The 18,202-nt window shown below is 35.7% G+C and overlaps 1 protein-coding gene across 4 annotated transcripts in view; it reads right to left on the reverse strand.

Moving 5' to 3' along the window:
• SPAG6 (sperm associated antigen 6) overlaps positions 1-18,202 on the reverse strand; it is a 66,319-nt gene that overhangs the window by 4,078 nt on the left and 44,039 nt on the right. For 3 of the 4 annotated variants that reach the window (XM_003903456.3, XM_009214083.4, XM_009214081.3), the window contains 4 exons: positions 17,869-18,021; positions 15,263-15,454; positions 5,603-5,719; positions 1,697-1,842 (listed from right to left, as the gene is read on the reverse strand). In XM_003903456.3, coding sequence (XP_003903505.1) covers positions 1,697-1,842; positions 5,603-5,719; positions 15,263-15,454; positions 17,869-18,021 — 608 coding nt within the window. The remainder of the gene's footprint in view (positions 1-1,696; positions 1,843-5,602; positions 5,720-15,262; positions 15,455-17,868; positions 18,022-18,202) is intronic. The other variant, XM_003903457.3, reaches the window with a different exon arrangement.

Genomic DNA, 18,202 nt, shown 5'->3' on the forward strand with positions numbered 1-18,202 from the left:
CTTCAAAAAAGTGGGAAAAAAACTTCTCTTCAACAAAGCACCTTACCATTGGTTGATTCTAATAGGTCATTCATTCTGGGGACGCTTTAGTTTTTTTTGTTTGTTTGTTTGTTTTTTGTTTTTTTTTCGCGTCTTTCTATAACTTTGTGACAAAATTGCATTGAAAATTACCTTAAACTTATATAAAATACCGTTCTTCCTGAAGGGACATATATTCCATGTATAAAAATTAATTTTATTTTCTTCATAAAAGATTTTAATATTTCCTTCATTTAATGGTTTTACATTAAATGAATGTTATATAAACTTTTAAAATATATATTTGTGGCCAGGTACGGTATGGTGGCTCACACCTATAATCCCAGCACTTTGGGAGACCAAGGTGGGTGGATCACAAGGTCAAAAGAGCTAGACCATCCTGGCCAACATGGTGAAACCCTGTTTCTACTAAAACTACAAAAAATTAGCTGGGAGCGGTGGCGGCGCACACCTGTAGTCCCAGCTACTTGGGAGGCTGAGGCAGGAGAATAGCTTGAACCCAGGAGGCGGAGATCTCAGTGAGCCAAGATTGTGCTACTGCACTCCAGTTTGGAGACAGAGCGAGACTCCATCTCAAAAAAATAAATAAAAATAAATTTATATATTTAGACAAATTATACATGTTATGATATATCACTGCTTTGATGTATCATATATATTAATATTTCAAAACTGACTTATTGGAACTCTTTTGGTCAAGGAGTTCTCATAAACTTTCTAAAAGTGCACAAACTTGCAACTCTGGAAAGAATTTACTGGGTAAAAATATGTGGATAGAAAAACAAATGTTAATCTTAAAATTGCTTTTGTGCTTTTAAAATTAATGTTACCATATGTATTAAACACTATTGATATTAAATAGGAAGAATTAACAGACATGTTACAACTTACGTAAGTATATGTTACAGCATGTAAGTTTTAAAAATTAGAATTTATATTTTCCAATATTAATCAAAGAAAATAAGAAATAAATGTAGGATTAGAAAACACAGATAAATATGTCTTTATCCTGCATGCGTTGGGGGCATTTTTAAAGATTCAGTTGTTTAAATCATTCTATCTTTTTTTGGTAACTTTGCTTTTATTTATTTTGAGTTTAGTGGAATAGTTCTCCTTTAGGTTTACAAGGACTGAGGCTTAGGCTGAATGCTCTGCAAATCAACTTCATTTAAAAATGAATCTTTTTATTAATCTTGAAGATAGCATCTTGCTATATTACTCTGAAGTACCTGCATATCATAAACATTACTTTGGGGTTTTTTTGCATTTAGATAGTAACTTTTTTTTGTTACTCAACATCTGTTTAATATGCAGGGAACTATGAAAATCAGAATCTATAGGCCTTTTATAATCAGATATTCACAATTTAAAAACTGGTTACTTTGAACTCTATATTTGGGTACTCTTTAGTAAAGCATGTGTTAAATTAGTACAAAAATGTCTTCGATGACATTCCAGTTTGAATTGGAAATGTGCGTGTCTGTCAGATCATTAATTAATTTGGCAGGGGGAAGAGATCAAGAGAGGAATAAAGGTACATATTGGCCTCACATCATATTTCAAAGTCCACATTTTGACACAGTGGATATAAAACCTAGATTTGAAGACAGAAAAACTATATTCTAATATTGAACATTTCAAAGTCCATTTTCCCTACCTCACTATTTCCTCTGGGTAACAATTGTTAATACTGTTGATGTATTCTTGAAGGAGAGAACCAGGTTCTGCTTTTATCTCTTGAACTTTTTTAAGGCCACCACTTGTTACGAAAAGTCGTCGAGCTTTGCTATCATGCGGCAGCACCTTGCAAAGTGAAGCACATAAAATGTCAGCTTTTCTTTTCCAAGTTAGATTATTACTATTGAGAAGCAATAATGTATGTAAGAAAATGTAAAAGAGAATTTATACCCAATATACCTATAACCTAATGAGCCAAATCTGCTGATGATTTGAAGTGAAATGTGCTCTTTTTAGAATGTGTTAATGTTTAGGCTAAAGAAATGAAATAAAGGCAACGAACATGGGCAAAGGCAACGGAGATCCACTCACAGATGTAAAATACAAAGCTTACACCATTCAAGGTCTCTCTGCTCCCTGAGAATTTAAAGGCAAGCTCCTTAACAAGGCACAAAGGGTCCTCTGGGACCCAGCTCCTAAATACCTCTCCAGCTACCACTACTCTCCGTCCTAAATATTGTTTCAGTAACATCACAGCATGCATGCTGTGCCATCTCTTGCCTTTGCCCATGCTGTTACCTCTTCCCATAATGGCTTTCCACACTCCACAAACCTCTCCCGTTATGCTTGGTTAGCTCTTAGTCATCTTTTAAGACTTAGCTCAAGTGTCACCTCCTTTAAGAATCCTTCTCTGGAAGCCCCTATCCCCTTATCCCAGGATGAATTGAGTCCTTCTCTTCCGTCAGCATTCTGTCAAACCACCATCGGTGTGCTTACCACATAATACCTAAATACCACACAATATTTTAATTTTAATTTTTAATTATGCATTATATGTCTGTCGCAATGTCACTGAAGGCAGAAACTATACTTGACTTCATTCATTCATTTCCCTCTAGCCTGGTACCTAACAGAGGTTTGACAAATGTTTAACAAATGAATAAATTTACTAAAGTGTAGGCAGAGAAAGGAGACTGAAATGTTAGAGAGACAGAAGACCAGAAATGTAAGGAATCAATAAATCCAAGAGAAGGTTTCTTAAAGCAACCAATGAAAACTAAAAAACAAGTCATCACTGGATCTGACAGTGAAGAAAGGTGCTGAAGACTTGAGTAAAGGCAGCTGTGTGTGGAGGGGAAGTTGAGGAAGCCAGGTTATCAGCAGCTGAGGAAAGTGTCCCAAGTAAGGAAGTCAAGACGAACTTTAAAGTTTCAGAAAGAGAAAACAGAGGGAATCAGTAGACCAAGGTAGGATAGAACTAAAGGCTAAAGATGTTGCAGGTTTTGATCTTAGGATCAAGGAGACTTGAACACGTTTGCATGTTGACAGGAAAAAGCCAGTGGAAATGAAGAAATTTATTATGAGAGACAAAAACAAAAAAAAAAAGACTGACCAGACTAGGAGGGTCCTGGGGAAGGGGTGGGCTCACAATGTGGGAAGTCCTGCTCTCTTCCTTGGTCACTGCTACTATCCCTCTGACAGAAACACCCTTTTTTCCCATCTTGTTCCTTCTGCAAGGAGACCAGCTCCTTTTACTTGTCCTTCCTCCATTGAAGCCCTATCTAAACATTTCAGACTACATTCACTCATTCCTTCTTTTAAACAAGTTTATCTCCCACTCTAGTACATTGAAATGTTTTCTAACTGTTTTGTCTGCTCTCCTCAGCTACATTATAAAGTTCCCTTAAGAACAACTTAATCTTTTTTGTCTGTTCCCCAGTGCTCAACAGAGAGCTGGGTACATGTAGGCATTTAACAAATAATTAAAACCACGAAAGGATCTTGCTAATAGAACAATAATATAAATCAACGGACAATAAAAGATTGCACTAGTATGTATTTGTAAAAAATGTAATATTCCATAAATATATTGGTTTTACATATTTCATTTGGCCTGGAGAATTTTCATTACTCCCTATCTCTGTCCCTAGCCACTTCAGTACCTCTTCACCTTCTACCTTGCTTTATCATCTCTTTTTAGTGCTTTGGTATCTTTCGATTAAGAAAATATTCCTGAAGGCACATTGATAAGCGTATATGATACAGGTACTGTATTTATTTTATCTTGGGGCTAACTTCCACACATCCCACTGGTTTTACGTATTTTGAACTCTTAATGTAGGTTAGTGTTTACTTTCATAGCTACTTCAATAAAACCAGAATATCTCACTCACTAGCCTAAAAGATTAAACTACAAAATGAAACTTTCAGAAATAATGTCAATTACCCAGTTCAAGAACAGATGACTCTGTCTGTAGATGATCTACGCAGCCCCGACCCCTTATCACTTTTAGATGACCAAATTAGCTGGTCACTTTCTTAGCGCCCAAAAGTACAAAAAAAAAAAAAAGAAAAGAAAAGAAAAAAGAAAGAAAGAAATTGATCAATTTCCCTTGCAGTAATTTAGTCTTTTCTCTGCATTATTTGGTTATTTAGTTGGTTTGTCAAGAGGGCATGCCATTACATCTCCCACATTCCATATAACTAAGAGGGGGAGGTTATTTTCTTGGAAGGAGGAAGAAAGGACATAGGTGTTTGATACACAGAACTGTATCCTGCCTGGGTGAGTGGCTTCAGCAATGTGAAACTTCTACTTTCCCGTGGCTCTGGCACTTGAGGGCCAGTTATACTGTTGGAGATCATGAACAGAGTTGAGAGAACTGAAGGCTGTTAGCAGACTCTATCTTTCAGATGAAGACCTAAAACTAGACAAACTTATTTGCAGGGACTACTTTAAAAGTTATAACAATACATAGTTTTTGTTCATTATTTGTAGAAACATAGTATATGAATAGTAATTTCTCATTTATATAGCATTATAACTGACTATTCAAATGAATTTGCCACCCCCCATTCATTTTTTTAAAAAATCTTTTAAATTAGCCTGACCTACTTGCACATTTTATTTCTTAAATACAACTCTTTGGTTGTTTTTGTTCTTTTGAGTGTTTAATATGTGCCTGGGATTGAGCTAAATGCTTAACATACAATAATATCTCATTTACTCTTTACAATGACCCTATGAAATAAGTACTCTAATTATTTACATTTTATGGGTAACCAAACTAGGTTTAGGGAGGTCAATATTTTGTTAAAGAATTATAGAGCTGGTAAGTGGGAACTCCAGGTACTCCAGTTCAGAACCTGAGCTCATAACCACCATGGGCTACTACTCGCACAGACCCCATTTTCCTAAGCCAAATTCACTGAGCATAATTTAGCCGGCTCTTGACAGCTTAGGGTCACCATCCTGACTGTCAGTGTCTGTGGTAATAGAGTCATTCTCTTTTATCCTTTGCTATTGGTAATCAGCTCTGCTGGCTGTGCCCACTTCTAGCAGCTTGACCTTTCTACCTTACTACCATTTACTATCATTTAATCTGCAACAATCTAAGAAATATAACAGCTATATTTGTTAAAATTGTTCATAAAATAAGTCAATATGCTCCAAATGACTGTCTGAGAACATCTCCAGTAAAGCACATGAACTTTGTGAAAGATGTTTCAGTGGCTCAGAAACCTTTTTCCTTTTCTCTTTATGATCTTTGCAGTACTCCCAGGTGAGTGAGATGAAAGACACTAGAAAGATTACTAAAAGTCACTTACCAATACAAATTATCTATATTGTGAGATTTTTATTTTCTGGGAACAGTTAAAAAGACAGTAGAGGCTTTGAGGAAAATGTGAGGATGAAGAAAGTGTTTTATTTACATGTGAATTTTGTTAAGGTAACTTCCCTGTCCATACAGATTGGTGAGAGTTAAGCAGTAAAACCATGACCCCGTCTTACAGAAAAAGCTACTGACCCAACAGAAAAAAAAAAATAATAATAAGTTAACAAATCATTTTGATTTTCTTCCTCCCCTTAGAGGCTGGCATTTCTTACCTTACTGAACTGTCCAACCACATGCTTCAGAATATTGGGAGGAGCATCATATAGAAATGGTTCAAGGGCTGGTAAGTAAGTGCATTTTTGCAGGATACTCTTTATGGCTTTTTTACTCTTGAAATACAAAGCAGAATGTATATATAAGTAAGTAATCAATGAAACCTTGGCAAGAATTCAAGTCTCACATTACAGGAATTTGAAAATAAAATCAACTTCCTGGTCTAAGCTGCAGTTGTTTCATTTTTTTAAATTGCTGTCAAAAAAAAAAAAAAAAAAAAACTCCTGCTTTGATTGGTTTTATCATAGAATATCCTACAAGTTGTCTTTGTGTTAAGCCTTAAAATGTAAAGTGTATTACTGAGCTCTTAAAATACCTAGAAGAAAATTAAAATTATAAAGCGCAAAGTTACAGACTATAAATTAATATGTACTATATTAGAGTAAAAATTTGTATACAGGAAACAGATAACTAATACATCCCATTTCTACTTGTCAACAAGTACAAGAAAATCATTTAGTTTTTTGAAGAATGTCATTACAGGCTTTCTATATTCTCCATGATTTCATGGCTTATACATAGGCAGTCAAAATGGCTACAGTGTGCATTATTCAATGAGCATTTGCAGAGGTGCTGCTATAGCTCGTGGGTAGACATTTCCCCATTCACAGAAGCAAAACAGATAGGATCTACTCAACTGCAGAGAAAAGATCTTCTCAACAGTAGGGAGTGTATCACCCACAAGCAGAAGAATACGTACCGTATGTACCATTTCTACCCCCTCCTGCACTCCGTATTTCAAGGTGACATCATGTGGTGCTGACCCTTGCCACAAGTGGAGAAGGGCCCTGATGGGGCTGCTGCACATCATGGCAGCCAGCCCTCAGGCCATGGCTAGTTGTGGTTCATTTTCTTTGTCTTAAAGGCTGTCCCCTTCAGTTGGAAAGCTTCACAGTTGGGTTTGTCTCCAGCTATTTTCCACTAGAATTCCACATCTGCTTGACTGAGGTTTTGTGCTTCAGTGCTCCCTTATGGTTTTTCTCTTCACCTATTCTTTCTCTGAGGCCTTACCCAACCTGGTCTTCTGAGATCACCATATTGTTTTGCTGCTGAGTATTTTGCAATGCTCTTGAAATGTCAAGGAGCATTGTGATTTTCACATCATGAACTTTTTAATTGATAAATCGATTCAGCAAAACTTTATCACAGGTTTGTTATTAGTAAAGAATCTCTTGAATTTAAGGTTTCCTGGAGACCCAGGCTAAGTAGTCTTGCACAGCCTCTTATTGCTTGACACATTTATCCTCAAACACTGTTTTACAAATTAGATTAAACAAAACAAGGAATGTAAAATATGCAGCTCAGCTTTTTCCCACAAGTAGTATAATGTAAGTTGGAATTAAACTCTAAATTCCCAATATACTTGGGAACTATCTTAAATCATGGTAATCTTAGCAAGCTAACAAATTTAACTTCACTGTTATCAGTGAAAACGTCCTTGAACAGTGTAGCAGAAATCACATACACTGTACAATAAAGACACCCTTATTCTAGTAGTTCTAAGTTGATGTGTTGTTAAGTTATTAATCAAGAACTGTAGAAAAGAGTCCGATGACACTAGAAATTCACTGAGCTTTACTATCTTTCATGTGGAAGAAATATAATCAGCTTATTATTACATTCTTCTAGATAGAAATGTATATCATAATTCATAATCAGCTGTATTATCCAGCATGATAGAAATCCTAGTTACTTAAGACTTTGTTTACATGTCTATTTGACAATGAAAAGGAATGAAGTACTGACACACGCAACAACATGAACGAACCTCACAAATGTTACCCTTAGTGAAAGACACCAGGCACAAAAGTTCACATACTGCATAATTTCATTTATATGGATTGTCCAGAAAAGTCAAATTTAGAAAGACAGAAAGTAGATTATAGTTGTCTGGAGCTGGTAGGTATAATTGAGAGGAGGAAGAGGGAGTGACTACAAATGGGCATGAGGCTTCCTTCTGGGATGATGAAAACATTCTGAAATTTGATTGTGAAGATGGTTGCACAATTCTGTAAAGTTACTAAAAATCATTTAATTGTGTACCTAAAATGAGTGAATTTATGTTATGTAAATTATATCTCAATAAAGTTGTTAAAAAGACAAACTCAGCCGGGCACGGTGGCTCAGGCCTGGAATCCCAGCAGTTTGGGAGGCCAAGGGAGGTGGATCACCTGAGGTCAGGAGTTCGAGACCAGCCTGGCCAACATGGTGAAACCCTGTCTCTACTAAAAATACAAAAATTAGCCCGGTATGGTGGTGGGTGCCTATAGTCCCAGCTACTCAGGAGGCTGAGACTCTGTCTCAAAAAAAAAAAAAAAAGACTTAAACTCCTTTCTTGAATTGCAAATGTTTTCTCCAAGTTTGTGTGGCTTGTCTTTTCATTTTCTTAATGTTAACTTTTTCTTTTTTAAAGACAGGATCTCACTTTGTTACCCAGGCTGCAGTGCAGTGTCAGGGTCATAGCTCACTGCAGCCTCAAATTCTTGGGCTCAAGTAATCCTCCTGCCTTAGCCTCCCAAGTAGCTGGGACTCCAGGGATGCACCACCACACTCTGCTAGTTTTGTTGTTTTTTTGTAGAGATAGAGTCTCACTGTGTTGCCCATGCTGGTCACAAAACGCCTCACCTCAAGTGATCCTCTTGCCTTGTCCTCCAAAGTGTTGGGATTATGGGCATAAGTCATGTGCCCAGGCTTAATGGTATCTTTTGAAGCATAAGAGTTTTTTTTTATTTCGATGAAATATAATTTATCAATTTTTAAAATCACTTGTGTTTAGGTAAAATATCTAAAAAATAATTGCCTAACCTGAGGTCACACAAATTTATTCCTAGGTTTCTTCAAAGAGATTATAGACTTAACATTTATATTTAGATCTATGATCCATTTTGAGATAACTCTGGTATATGGTATGAGATAGGGGTCCAAATTAATATTTTTACTTGAGAATACAATTGTCCCAGCACTTTTGTTGAAAAGACTATTCTTTCCACATTAAATTGCCTTGGCATCTTTATGAAAAATCAGATGATAAAAAGGGTTTATTTCAGATTCTCAATTCAATTCCATTGATACATATGTCTTTCTGTAAGCAAGTACCACATTATCTTGATTACTATAGCTTTGTGGTACATTTTGAAATTGGGCAGTGTTAAGTTCTTCTTTTTCAAGATTGTTTTGCTAGTCTGGGTTCTTTTCATTTCCACATGAATTTTCAGATAAGCTTCTCAATTTCTGGGGGGATAAAAAAGCCAGCTAGGATTTTGATAGATATTATGTTAAATATATAGATCAGTTTAGAGTATTGCCAGTTTAACAATATTGAATCTTCCAGTTCATGAACATGGAATGTCTCATAATTTATTTTTTAAGTTATGTTTTATAGTTTTCAGGGTACTAGTCTTAAACTTGTGTTAATTTGTATGTATTTAATTCTTGATGTTATTATGAATAAAATTATTTTCTTAATTTCATATTTGAATTGTTTGTTACCTGTATATGAAAATAAAATTGAGAGGCCAGCAGCAGTGGTTCACGCCTGTAATCCCATCCACTTTGGGGGGCCAAGGCAGGTGGATCATTTGAGCTCAGGAGTTCAAGACCAGCCTGGCCAACATGGCAAAACCCTGTTTCCACTAAACATACCAAAAAAATTAGCCAGGCATGGTGGTACATGCCTGTAATCCCAACTACTCAGGAGGCTGAGGCACAAGAATCACTTGAACCTGGGAGGTGGAGGTTGCAGTAAGCTGAGATTGCGCCAGTGCACTCCAGCCTGGGCAGCAGCCCAGCCTGGGCAACACAGTAAGACCGTCTCAAAAAAGAAAATACAATTGATTTTTGTATATTGATCTTGTATCCCATGACTTTGTTGAACTCTTATTAGTTCTATGATTTGTGTGTGTGTGTATGTGCACGTGTGTGTGTGTCTGTGTGTGTGAATTCCTTAGGATTTTCTACATACAAGATCATGTCACATGTTGGTTTTAAGATTCGTTATCTTCTAGAAGATACTCATTATGATTGGTTGTTTATGGCTGTGAGCAAAATAAAATAGCTCTTACAACTCCATACTATGAATTATACAGAAATTTTATGGGGCCAAAAAAACTCTCCCAGCCAGGCGTGGTGGCTCACGTCTATTCCCAGCACTTTGGGAGGCCAAGGCGGGCGAATCACGAGGTCAGGAGATCGAGACCATCCTGGCTAACATGGTGAAACCCCGTCTCTACTAAAAATACAAAAAATTAGCCGGGCATGGTGGCGGGCACCTGTAGTCCCAGCTACTTGGGAGGCTGAGGCAGAAGAATGGCGTGAACCCAGAAGGCGGAGGTTTCAGTGAGCCAAGATTGCACCACTGTACTCCAGCCTGGGTGACAGAGCGAGACTCTGTCTCAAAAACAAAAACAGCAGCAACAAAAAAAACCTCTTCTATTTACCTAACTCAGTAAATCAAGTAATATCTTACCTTGGACTAATGAATAACAGATTATAAATTTTGCTAATTGTCACTGCATTTAGTAGTTAATGTTTATCCTTAGACACAATATATGATGATGTCAGAGAAGGAATCCTGAGCTATATATTGAGGGCATTCTGAGGGTTTGAGCCTGGTTTCCTTATTAACTAGCATAGCATCTACAGTTCTAAATTCATTCATTTTTCTATCATTTCTAAAAACTGACTGTATCCTCCCCGATTCGGGCTATTGGAAAAACCATATAACAACACTATTTTTTACCTCTTAACACTACACATAAAAATAGCAATTAACAAAATAAAATTGACAATACTATGGGAAACCAACACAATTTAAACTGCTTTTCACTGAAAATTGGAAGAATATCAAAAATTACTCATTGTTGCTTTCCTTAATGGATTATTGATGTGGCTTGCTCCCAGTGTTAGAAAGTAAACCTTATCAATAGTATGGCCTGCTATCTGTGTTGGGGCCTGGTGGGTGGTGATTGGATCATGGGGGTGGCTTCTGATGCTTTAGCACCCTCCCCCTAGTGCTGTCTCATGGTAGAGTTTGTATTAGTCTTTTTTCATGCAGCTGATAAAGACATACCCGACATGGGGAAGAAAAAGAGGTTTAACTGGAGTTACAGTTCCACATGACTGGGGAGGCCTCAGAATCATGGCAAGAGACAAAAAGCACTTCTTACATGGCAGCGGCAAGAGAAAATGAGAAAGATGCAACAGTGGAAACCCCTGATAAAACCATCAGATATCATGAGACTTAATCCCTACCACAAGAACAGTATGGGGAAAACCATCCCCATGATTCAAATTATCTCCCACTGGGTGCCTCCCACAACACATGGGAATTATGGGAGTACAATTCAAAATGAGATTTGGGTGGGGACACAGAGCCAAACCATATCAGAGTTCTCATGAGATCTGCTTGTTTAAAAGTGTGTAGCACCTCCACCTTCACTCCCTCTCTCCTGCTCCATGATGTGAAGACATTCTTATTTCCCCTTTGCCTTCTGCCATGATTGTAAGTTTCATGAAGCCTCCCAGCCACGCTTCCTGTACAACATACAGAACTGTGAGTCAATTAAACTTCTTTTCTTTATCAATTACACAGTCTCAGGTAGTTATTTACAGCAGTGTGAGAACAGGCTAATACAATTATCTTGAAAAACTCTTAAAAATTTTTAAAAATTCTTTTCAGAAAGTTATTTTTATTCTGAAAGCATTGTGGTCCAAAGAGTAACAGCTATTAAAATGAAGAGGAACATAGGAGTAAATCTTTATGACCTTTGGTTAGACAAAGCCTTCTTAGATACAACACAAAAAGCATATGCAACAACAACAAAAATTGATCAATTGAATTTAATTAAAATTTAAAACTTTTGTGCTGCAGACAATATCATCAAGAAAATAAGACAACCCATAGAATGTGAGAAAATACTTGTAAATCATACATCTGATAAGATCTTGCATCCAGAATATACAAAGAACTCTTATAACTCAATAATAAAAAGATAAATAACACAGTTTAAAATGAGCAAAGGGTCTGAATAGACATCTCTCTAAAGAAGATGTATGAACAGCCAATAAGCATATGAAAAGATTTTCAACATCATTAGCCATTTGACAAATGCAAATCAAAACCACAATGAGATACCAATTCAAACCCACTAGGATGGCTACAATCAAAAATAAAGATAATAACAAGAGTTGGCAAAGATGTACTACCTTGCTGGTAGTACACTGGAAAACAGTTGGGCAGTTTCTCCAGATGTTAAACAGAGTTATCCATTGACCCAGCAATTTCATCCCTGGGTAAATACCCAAGAGAAATGAAAACACACATCCACATGAAAACTTGTTACAATAATGTTCATAACAGCATTACTCATAATAGTCAAGAGTAGAAATAATCCAACATCCATCAGCTGGTAAATGGATAAACAAAATGTGACATGTTAATACAACAGAATATTGTATTGGCAATGGAAAGGAACAAAATACTGATATATGCCACAACATGGACGAACTGTGAAACTTCAACTAAGTAGTAAAGAAGCCAGGCACATGGCTAGGTGTGGTGGCTCACACCTCTTATCCCAGTGCTTTGGGAGGCCAAGGGAGGGACTGTTTGAGGCCAGGAGTTTAAGACCAGCCTGGGCAACAGTGAGACCCTGTCTCTCCAAAAAAAGAAAAAATTAATTAGCCAGATGTGGCAGTACACACTTGTAGTCTTAGCTACTTGGGGGCCTAAGGCAGGAGGATCACTTGGGCCCAGGAGTTCAAAGCTGCAATGAGTTATGATTATGCCACTGCACTCCAGTCTGCAACAGAAAGAAACCCTATCTCTAGAAAGGTTATATATGTTGTATGACTCCATTAAATGACATGTCCAAAAGAGGAAAATCCATAGAGACAGTAAATTAATGGTTGCCTGGGGCTAGGCAGAGGGGATACAGAATCACAACTAATGTGTAGCATTTCTTTTGTGGGGAATAAAAATATTCTAAAATTAGATAGTGGTGGTGGTTTCACAATTCTGTAAATATACCCAAAACCATTAAATGGTACACTCTGAATGGATAAAGGTAAGGCATGTGAACTATAGCTCAATAACGCTGCTAAAAAATGAAGGAGGAACGACTATTACCATAAGAACACAATAATTAAATAACTATCTCAAACATAGTTTTATAACTAGAATGAGCTGATTCAATGCCAAATTTCAATATGATGCCTCTAAATCCAAACAAATAAAGATATATTTGAATGAAAATTTTCAAAACATGTAGATAAGCTTATTAGAAAAAAAATTATTCTCCATTTTTATTAAGAGATTTGGAATAACATGGGAGCAAATAGTAAGAAAATCTATAGAATGTGAGAAAGTATTTGCAAATCATACATTTTATAAGAACTTGTACCCAGAATATACAAAGAACTCTTACAATTCAATAATAAAAAGATAAGTAACCCAATTTAAAATGAGCAAAGGGTCTGAATAGTTATTTCTCCAAAGAAAACATAAGAGAAATTTCAAAAAACTGCTCATTGGTTCTCCTGCATGGAAACCAATTAGAGAATGCTTACAGAAGCTGACATGCCTTTGGGACAAAATGAACTTCAACATGGACTTATAATTTGAAAGCTGCCATAGAGTAACAAATGAGAAATACCATTAGACAGTTCTTGACACTCTTGGATACACTTTTCCCTACTGAGATGGTGTCAAATTGAACAGGCTTGAATGGACATTTATTCTACACCCTTTAAAATAACAGCTGATAGAATTCAAGAGACCGTGGGGAAAGAAAAAAGAATGACCAAATCTCTACAATAATAAAATATTTGAATGGGCCTGAAGCCTTTAAAAGATTATTGATAGAATAATGATTGGTAACTTTTTAACTTACCACTAAGTGTATTTCCTGACAGTAATACTGTACTAAATATAGGCAGAAGGAAGTTAATTTCTATTAGTTAACCTAAAAATACCACTTGTTAAACAAAATGATATTTATCTTACTTCAAAAAGTGAACTTTTCAAATTTATTTTTCTCCAACGATATGCATACAATATAGTATCATAATAATTTATTAAAAAGCAAGTTATATAAGGTAGTAGCATATAAAAAGTACATACTCTCGCCTAAGGGACTATTTGCAAGGGCTTCTCAAGCTGAAATTACTACTGAGTCCAATATTAATGATTAATGCTCTAGCTCATATATCCCTTTACTTTATTTCCAAACCTTAAGAGGAAACTCAGGAGGGTGGCAGGAGAGGACGGAAGAGGAGAAGGAAAGGAAGAGCAGAAAAACAACAATGATAATGGGTTAAAGAAATACAAAGCCAAAAGAGGACTACATATGTAGACTAACATTATATACATGTATACATGTATATCAGCTGTGCTTGGACAACTCAAAGCTGGGAATAGAGTTTGGGTTTCTCACCAGAAAGTTAAAGAGACCTGCTAAACTAGAAAAGACTTTATATTGTCAGTCTTTCTCTCTTTACCAAGCATTGCCAAAGAATACACATGTGAGAGACATATGAGGGAAGTTCTAAATCTATTAAATTATTATTGCTCTAGAAAGCCTTATAAAAACTGAGAAAAAAATGTTAAATCTTAGAAACCAATTTCCCTCAAGGAATTAGTAGAGAAATAATATGCAAACATGACCAAATACACGTAAATTTGCTTTTATAAAATTTACAAGTCAAATAGATAATTTGCTATACATAACTTTCAGAGTCCCTTAAGTGTATAGTTCAAGTAAACTTCCCATCTCATTATGCCATCTAAAGTTTCACCAAATTGTTTTCCTATTTGTTAGTTTACTGTTTTAATTAAAATGTAAATATAATTTAATTTACTGTTAAATTATTGTCTTTTCTGTGAACTTCCCTCAATCCAAGTCAATTTTACAAGCTGCTTTCAAAAACATACATGTTTTCCTAATAGGAACTATGCTGGAAAACATTTTATTTCTTTTTTTTAAATTCTAAAATCATTAAACAATCCATCCTTCTTCATATTCATGTTTTGTGAATCATTTTAGTAGTCAGTAATATTTCAGAAAATCTGCCTTTTAAAATGCATGATTTAAAAATATTTAATTTAGTGAGTCTTACAGACAATTTTTTAAAGAAACAAATACAAGACATATAATTAAAAGGTCAGGTGGCCTTGGAATTAAAGAGGCAAATTACGGGTTCAAAAATACCTGCTGACTAGTTATATGATACATTTGAAAGGTACCTTAAATTCTTTTGGATTCCACTTTTAAAAGTAAAATGAACTAGAGGTCTCTCTTGCAAATTCAAACTAAAAAATTCTATTATTCTTCAATTTCTACTTCATAAGTCAAAAGGAATGCAGAATGCAATAACCATTCATTTTACAAACAACTTTGTACCCACAGAGAACTTTCTCTAAAATATATCACTGATTTTTAGAGACAGGGTAACTCATTTTCAAAGAAGAGTGAAGTAAATTCTGATAAATTTGTATTTCTTGACTCATAAAACAATATTGTCCATGATGAAAACAAAGAGATTTTAAATGACATATTTTTTAAATGAGCCAAAATCTTCATAAAACAGAATTAAGCACTTACTTTTACTTGGAGATCCTCAGAACTTTCTGTTGACATGTACAAAGAAAGCAGAACTGGCAAAGTATTTGTGACTGCAACAGCCCGTGCGTGTTCAGGAGTGTGTCTTCCGATCTGTCCTAAGGCCCAAGCAGCTGCAGCCTTAATATGATCTTCTGGTTCTTCTGACAAGCAGACTGACAACTGGGGTACACCCTGCAGCGTGGATCAAAAGAGCAAGTGTTATGAATCTACAGCAGGATTAAAGAGTCTTCCATGTCTCTCAAACATGAGAAGAAATCATTTCGGCCTTGATCCTTTTTTTCTTAAACGGTTCAATAAATGAGCACATCACAGGGGCTGTCATTTCTTAAGTCAATAAAATGACTAGAACTAAATTACCTTAATTATCTGTAACAATTCAACTAAACCAAGAATTTCTCTACTAGCTTTTATCCCCCAAATAGAGAGGTATTTAACCAAACAACAGATATCACAGACTAGGAAATACGCAAAGCCAGATTTTACTGCGACAAACTAAAAATGTTTAGAATTTTAAAATCTTTTATTTTCCTTTGTTAAAAAGTTAATTTGGAATCTTCAAAGAAATTCTTTTCACCAAATATAATAAACCTGATATAATAAGCCTGAGAATAAAATAAATCAGTAAGAATCCTATCTAAGTACCTTGTCAACGGAATATATTCACCAACACCTTTCCTGAAACAGTACATAAATAATTTTCCATCAATTATAGCCAACTTTTAAATTATAGTTCTTTCCACTTTAACATGATTGAATGTCAAAACAACAATGATTACTTTTGTTACACAGCACATGCTTACATTTTGCATCTTAGGCTTCAATTTTATCTAAATAATAAAAACAGAATTAACTAAAGAGCCTCAAATATATTACATTTTGTATACCCAAGGAACAATTTTAAAAAATCAAATTCTAATTCCAAATTCTGTATAGGTGTGATTTGCTCACTAATTTGAGATTATGGTAATCACCTTAAATTTAGTACCACAAAAAAAGATCCCATGGTTATGCTACCATAGCAAAGGCCAGAATCATCATATATACTTTTATTCTTTGCTTTTTAATTTGGTTATTAAGACCAATTTCCTGAAGAGATCAGCTATATTTCTTCATTGGTTTCTTTCCTACAACTAAAAATGTATGTCTGCCAATATTAAAGGTCAGACCTGTCTCCAGAATGAAGCAACTTTCCAGAAAGTCCACATGTCCAGGATGTAACAAGACTGAAGAAGCAGGAGGAAAAGGAAGACAGTGCCTCTACTCCATCCCCAAAGCTCTGACTTTTGGCCTCAGTTGTCATGAATAACAAATAAGATAAGGAATGAAAATTTGCTTTAAAATTACTATTTAAATGTAAGGTATTATTGCTAGTCTTTATAATACCACACAGGAAAAGGAGAGAGTGCTACCATACTATGTGGCTTGCCTGAAACTGCTGGAGTTTCAGCAAGCAACACCTTGATCTCTATCTGAAAAACAAACCAGGTGGGAAAGGCCAGCAGTAACCTTAAACCAAAGAAGGGGAGAGCTTCCTGGTTAGTTTCAGGAAGACATATGGGAAGCAACGGCAATTGCTTCTTCTTTCATCATTCTTCCCATGCATAAGCTTCATGACTATCCACAAAAGAACCAAGGATCAAAATCCTAGTAACATCCTTACTGTGACCCTTCAGAAAGCACCACCATTGCTCTAGTCACTATCACAGTCTGTGGTAATAGAAGAACAAAAGGAAAAGAGCAGGATAAAAGGGAGTAAAGCAAAGAATTACCATGAAATAGGTAGAAAATAAAGATCTGAGGCTCCTTTTTATTCTGAGGATTAATAAGGGATAAAAAAAAATCCACATTTCTGTTTAACATACAGCAGCAGGTTTTCTATGCTGATAAGAAACCCACGGCCCAGAGGGTCACCACACACACTGTAAGCACACAGGCTTTGAAGCATTCGTCCAGAGATCAATATTTATTCATTAGCACACATTTCATAAGCACCTACTATGTGCCAGGGCTGCACTACATGAGGGGTTCTTACAAAGTTGTGAACTGAGATAAAGCAAAATCCCTAGAGCATGGAAACAAAAACACTGCTATCTGACACGTGCTCTGAATTGCCTAAATCTAAGAAGAGAAATAGTTCATAAAAGCTGAAGAAGAGAAAGTGGATAAAAAGGGATGTCCAAGCCATTGTCATCTCCCACTCAGGTGGCAGGAAATGGAGGGGTATATAGACCTCCCAGAATACTGAAAATGACTACTGGGCATGGCATTTACAAATAGGTGTTTCTAACCAAGGTAAGATTTACATGTTTGTAGATATGTACAATTAATCCTTCAAGGCATAAATAATATTTAAATATAGATAATACTAATGCTCAAAAAAGTTGATATTCTGTTTACTCAGAAACACTGAGTAAAACTTTAAACTTCCCATAACCTTGCTAATAAAACTTGCTAATAAGCATTGAAACAATCAAAATTTTTTTGCTCCAGTCAGTTATATCTTGTATTCTGTGGGAGAACATTAATCTGTGGTTCTCTCTTAGAATTTCTTACTGCAACTAGAGGAAAATGAAGCAAGAACAAACCTTAGAAATGATGACCGCCATTGCTAGGTTCTCAGAATGAGCTGCTACATAACCAAGCATCATGATGCCAGGCAGCCGTGTGTTCCCTTTGCAGGACCCAATACAGTCAATCACGGCAGCAACCCCTCCTGCGTTAACTACCAGCTGTGAAAGCTAAGAGATGGGAACAAGAGTTAGATCACCAGGACCCTACAATGGTCTTTAAATCAGTTTAATATTGCCACACTCTATTTAGTACCTAAAACCAACTGGTGAAATTGAATTATCCTTTAGTGAAATTATTATATTTATTAAAGAAATATACAAGTACACTAATCATGCTAGTTCAAATGCA

The sequence above is a fragment of the Papio anubis genome, chromosome 11, assembly GCF_008728515.1.
Source record: "Papio anubis isolate 15944 chromosome 11, Panubis1.0, whole genome shotgun sequence".
Taxonomy (NCBI): domain Eukaryota; kingdom Metazoa; phylum Chordata; class Mammalia; order Primates; family Cercopithecidae; genus Papio; species Papio anubis.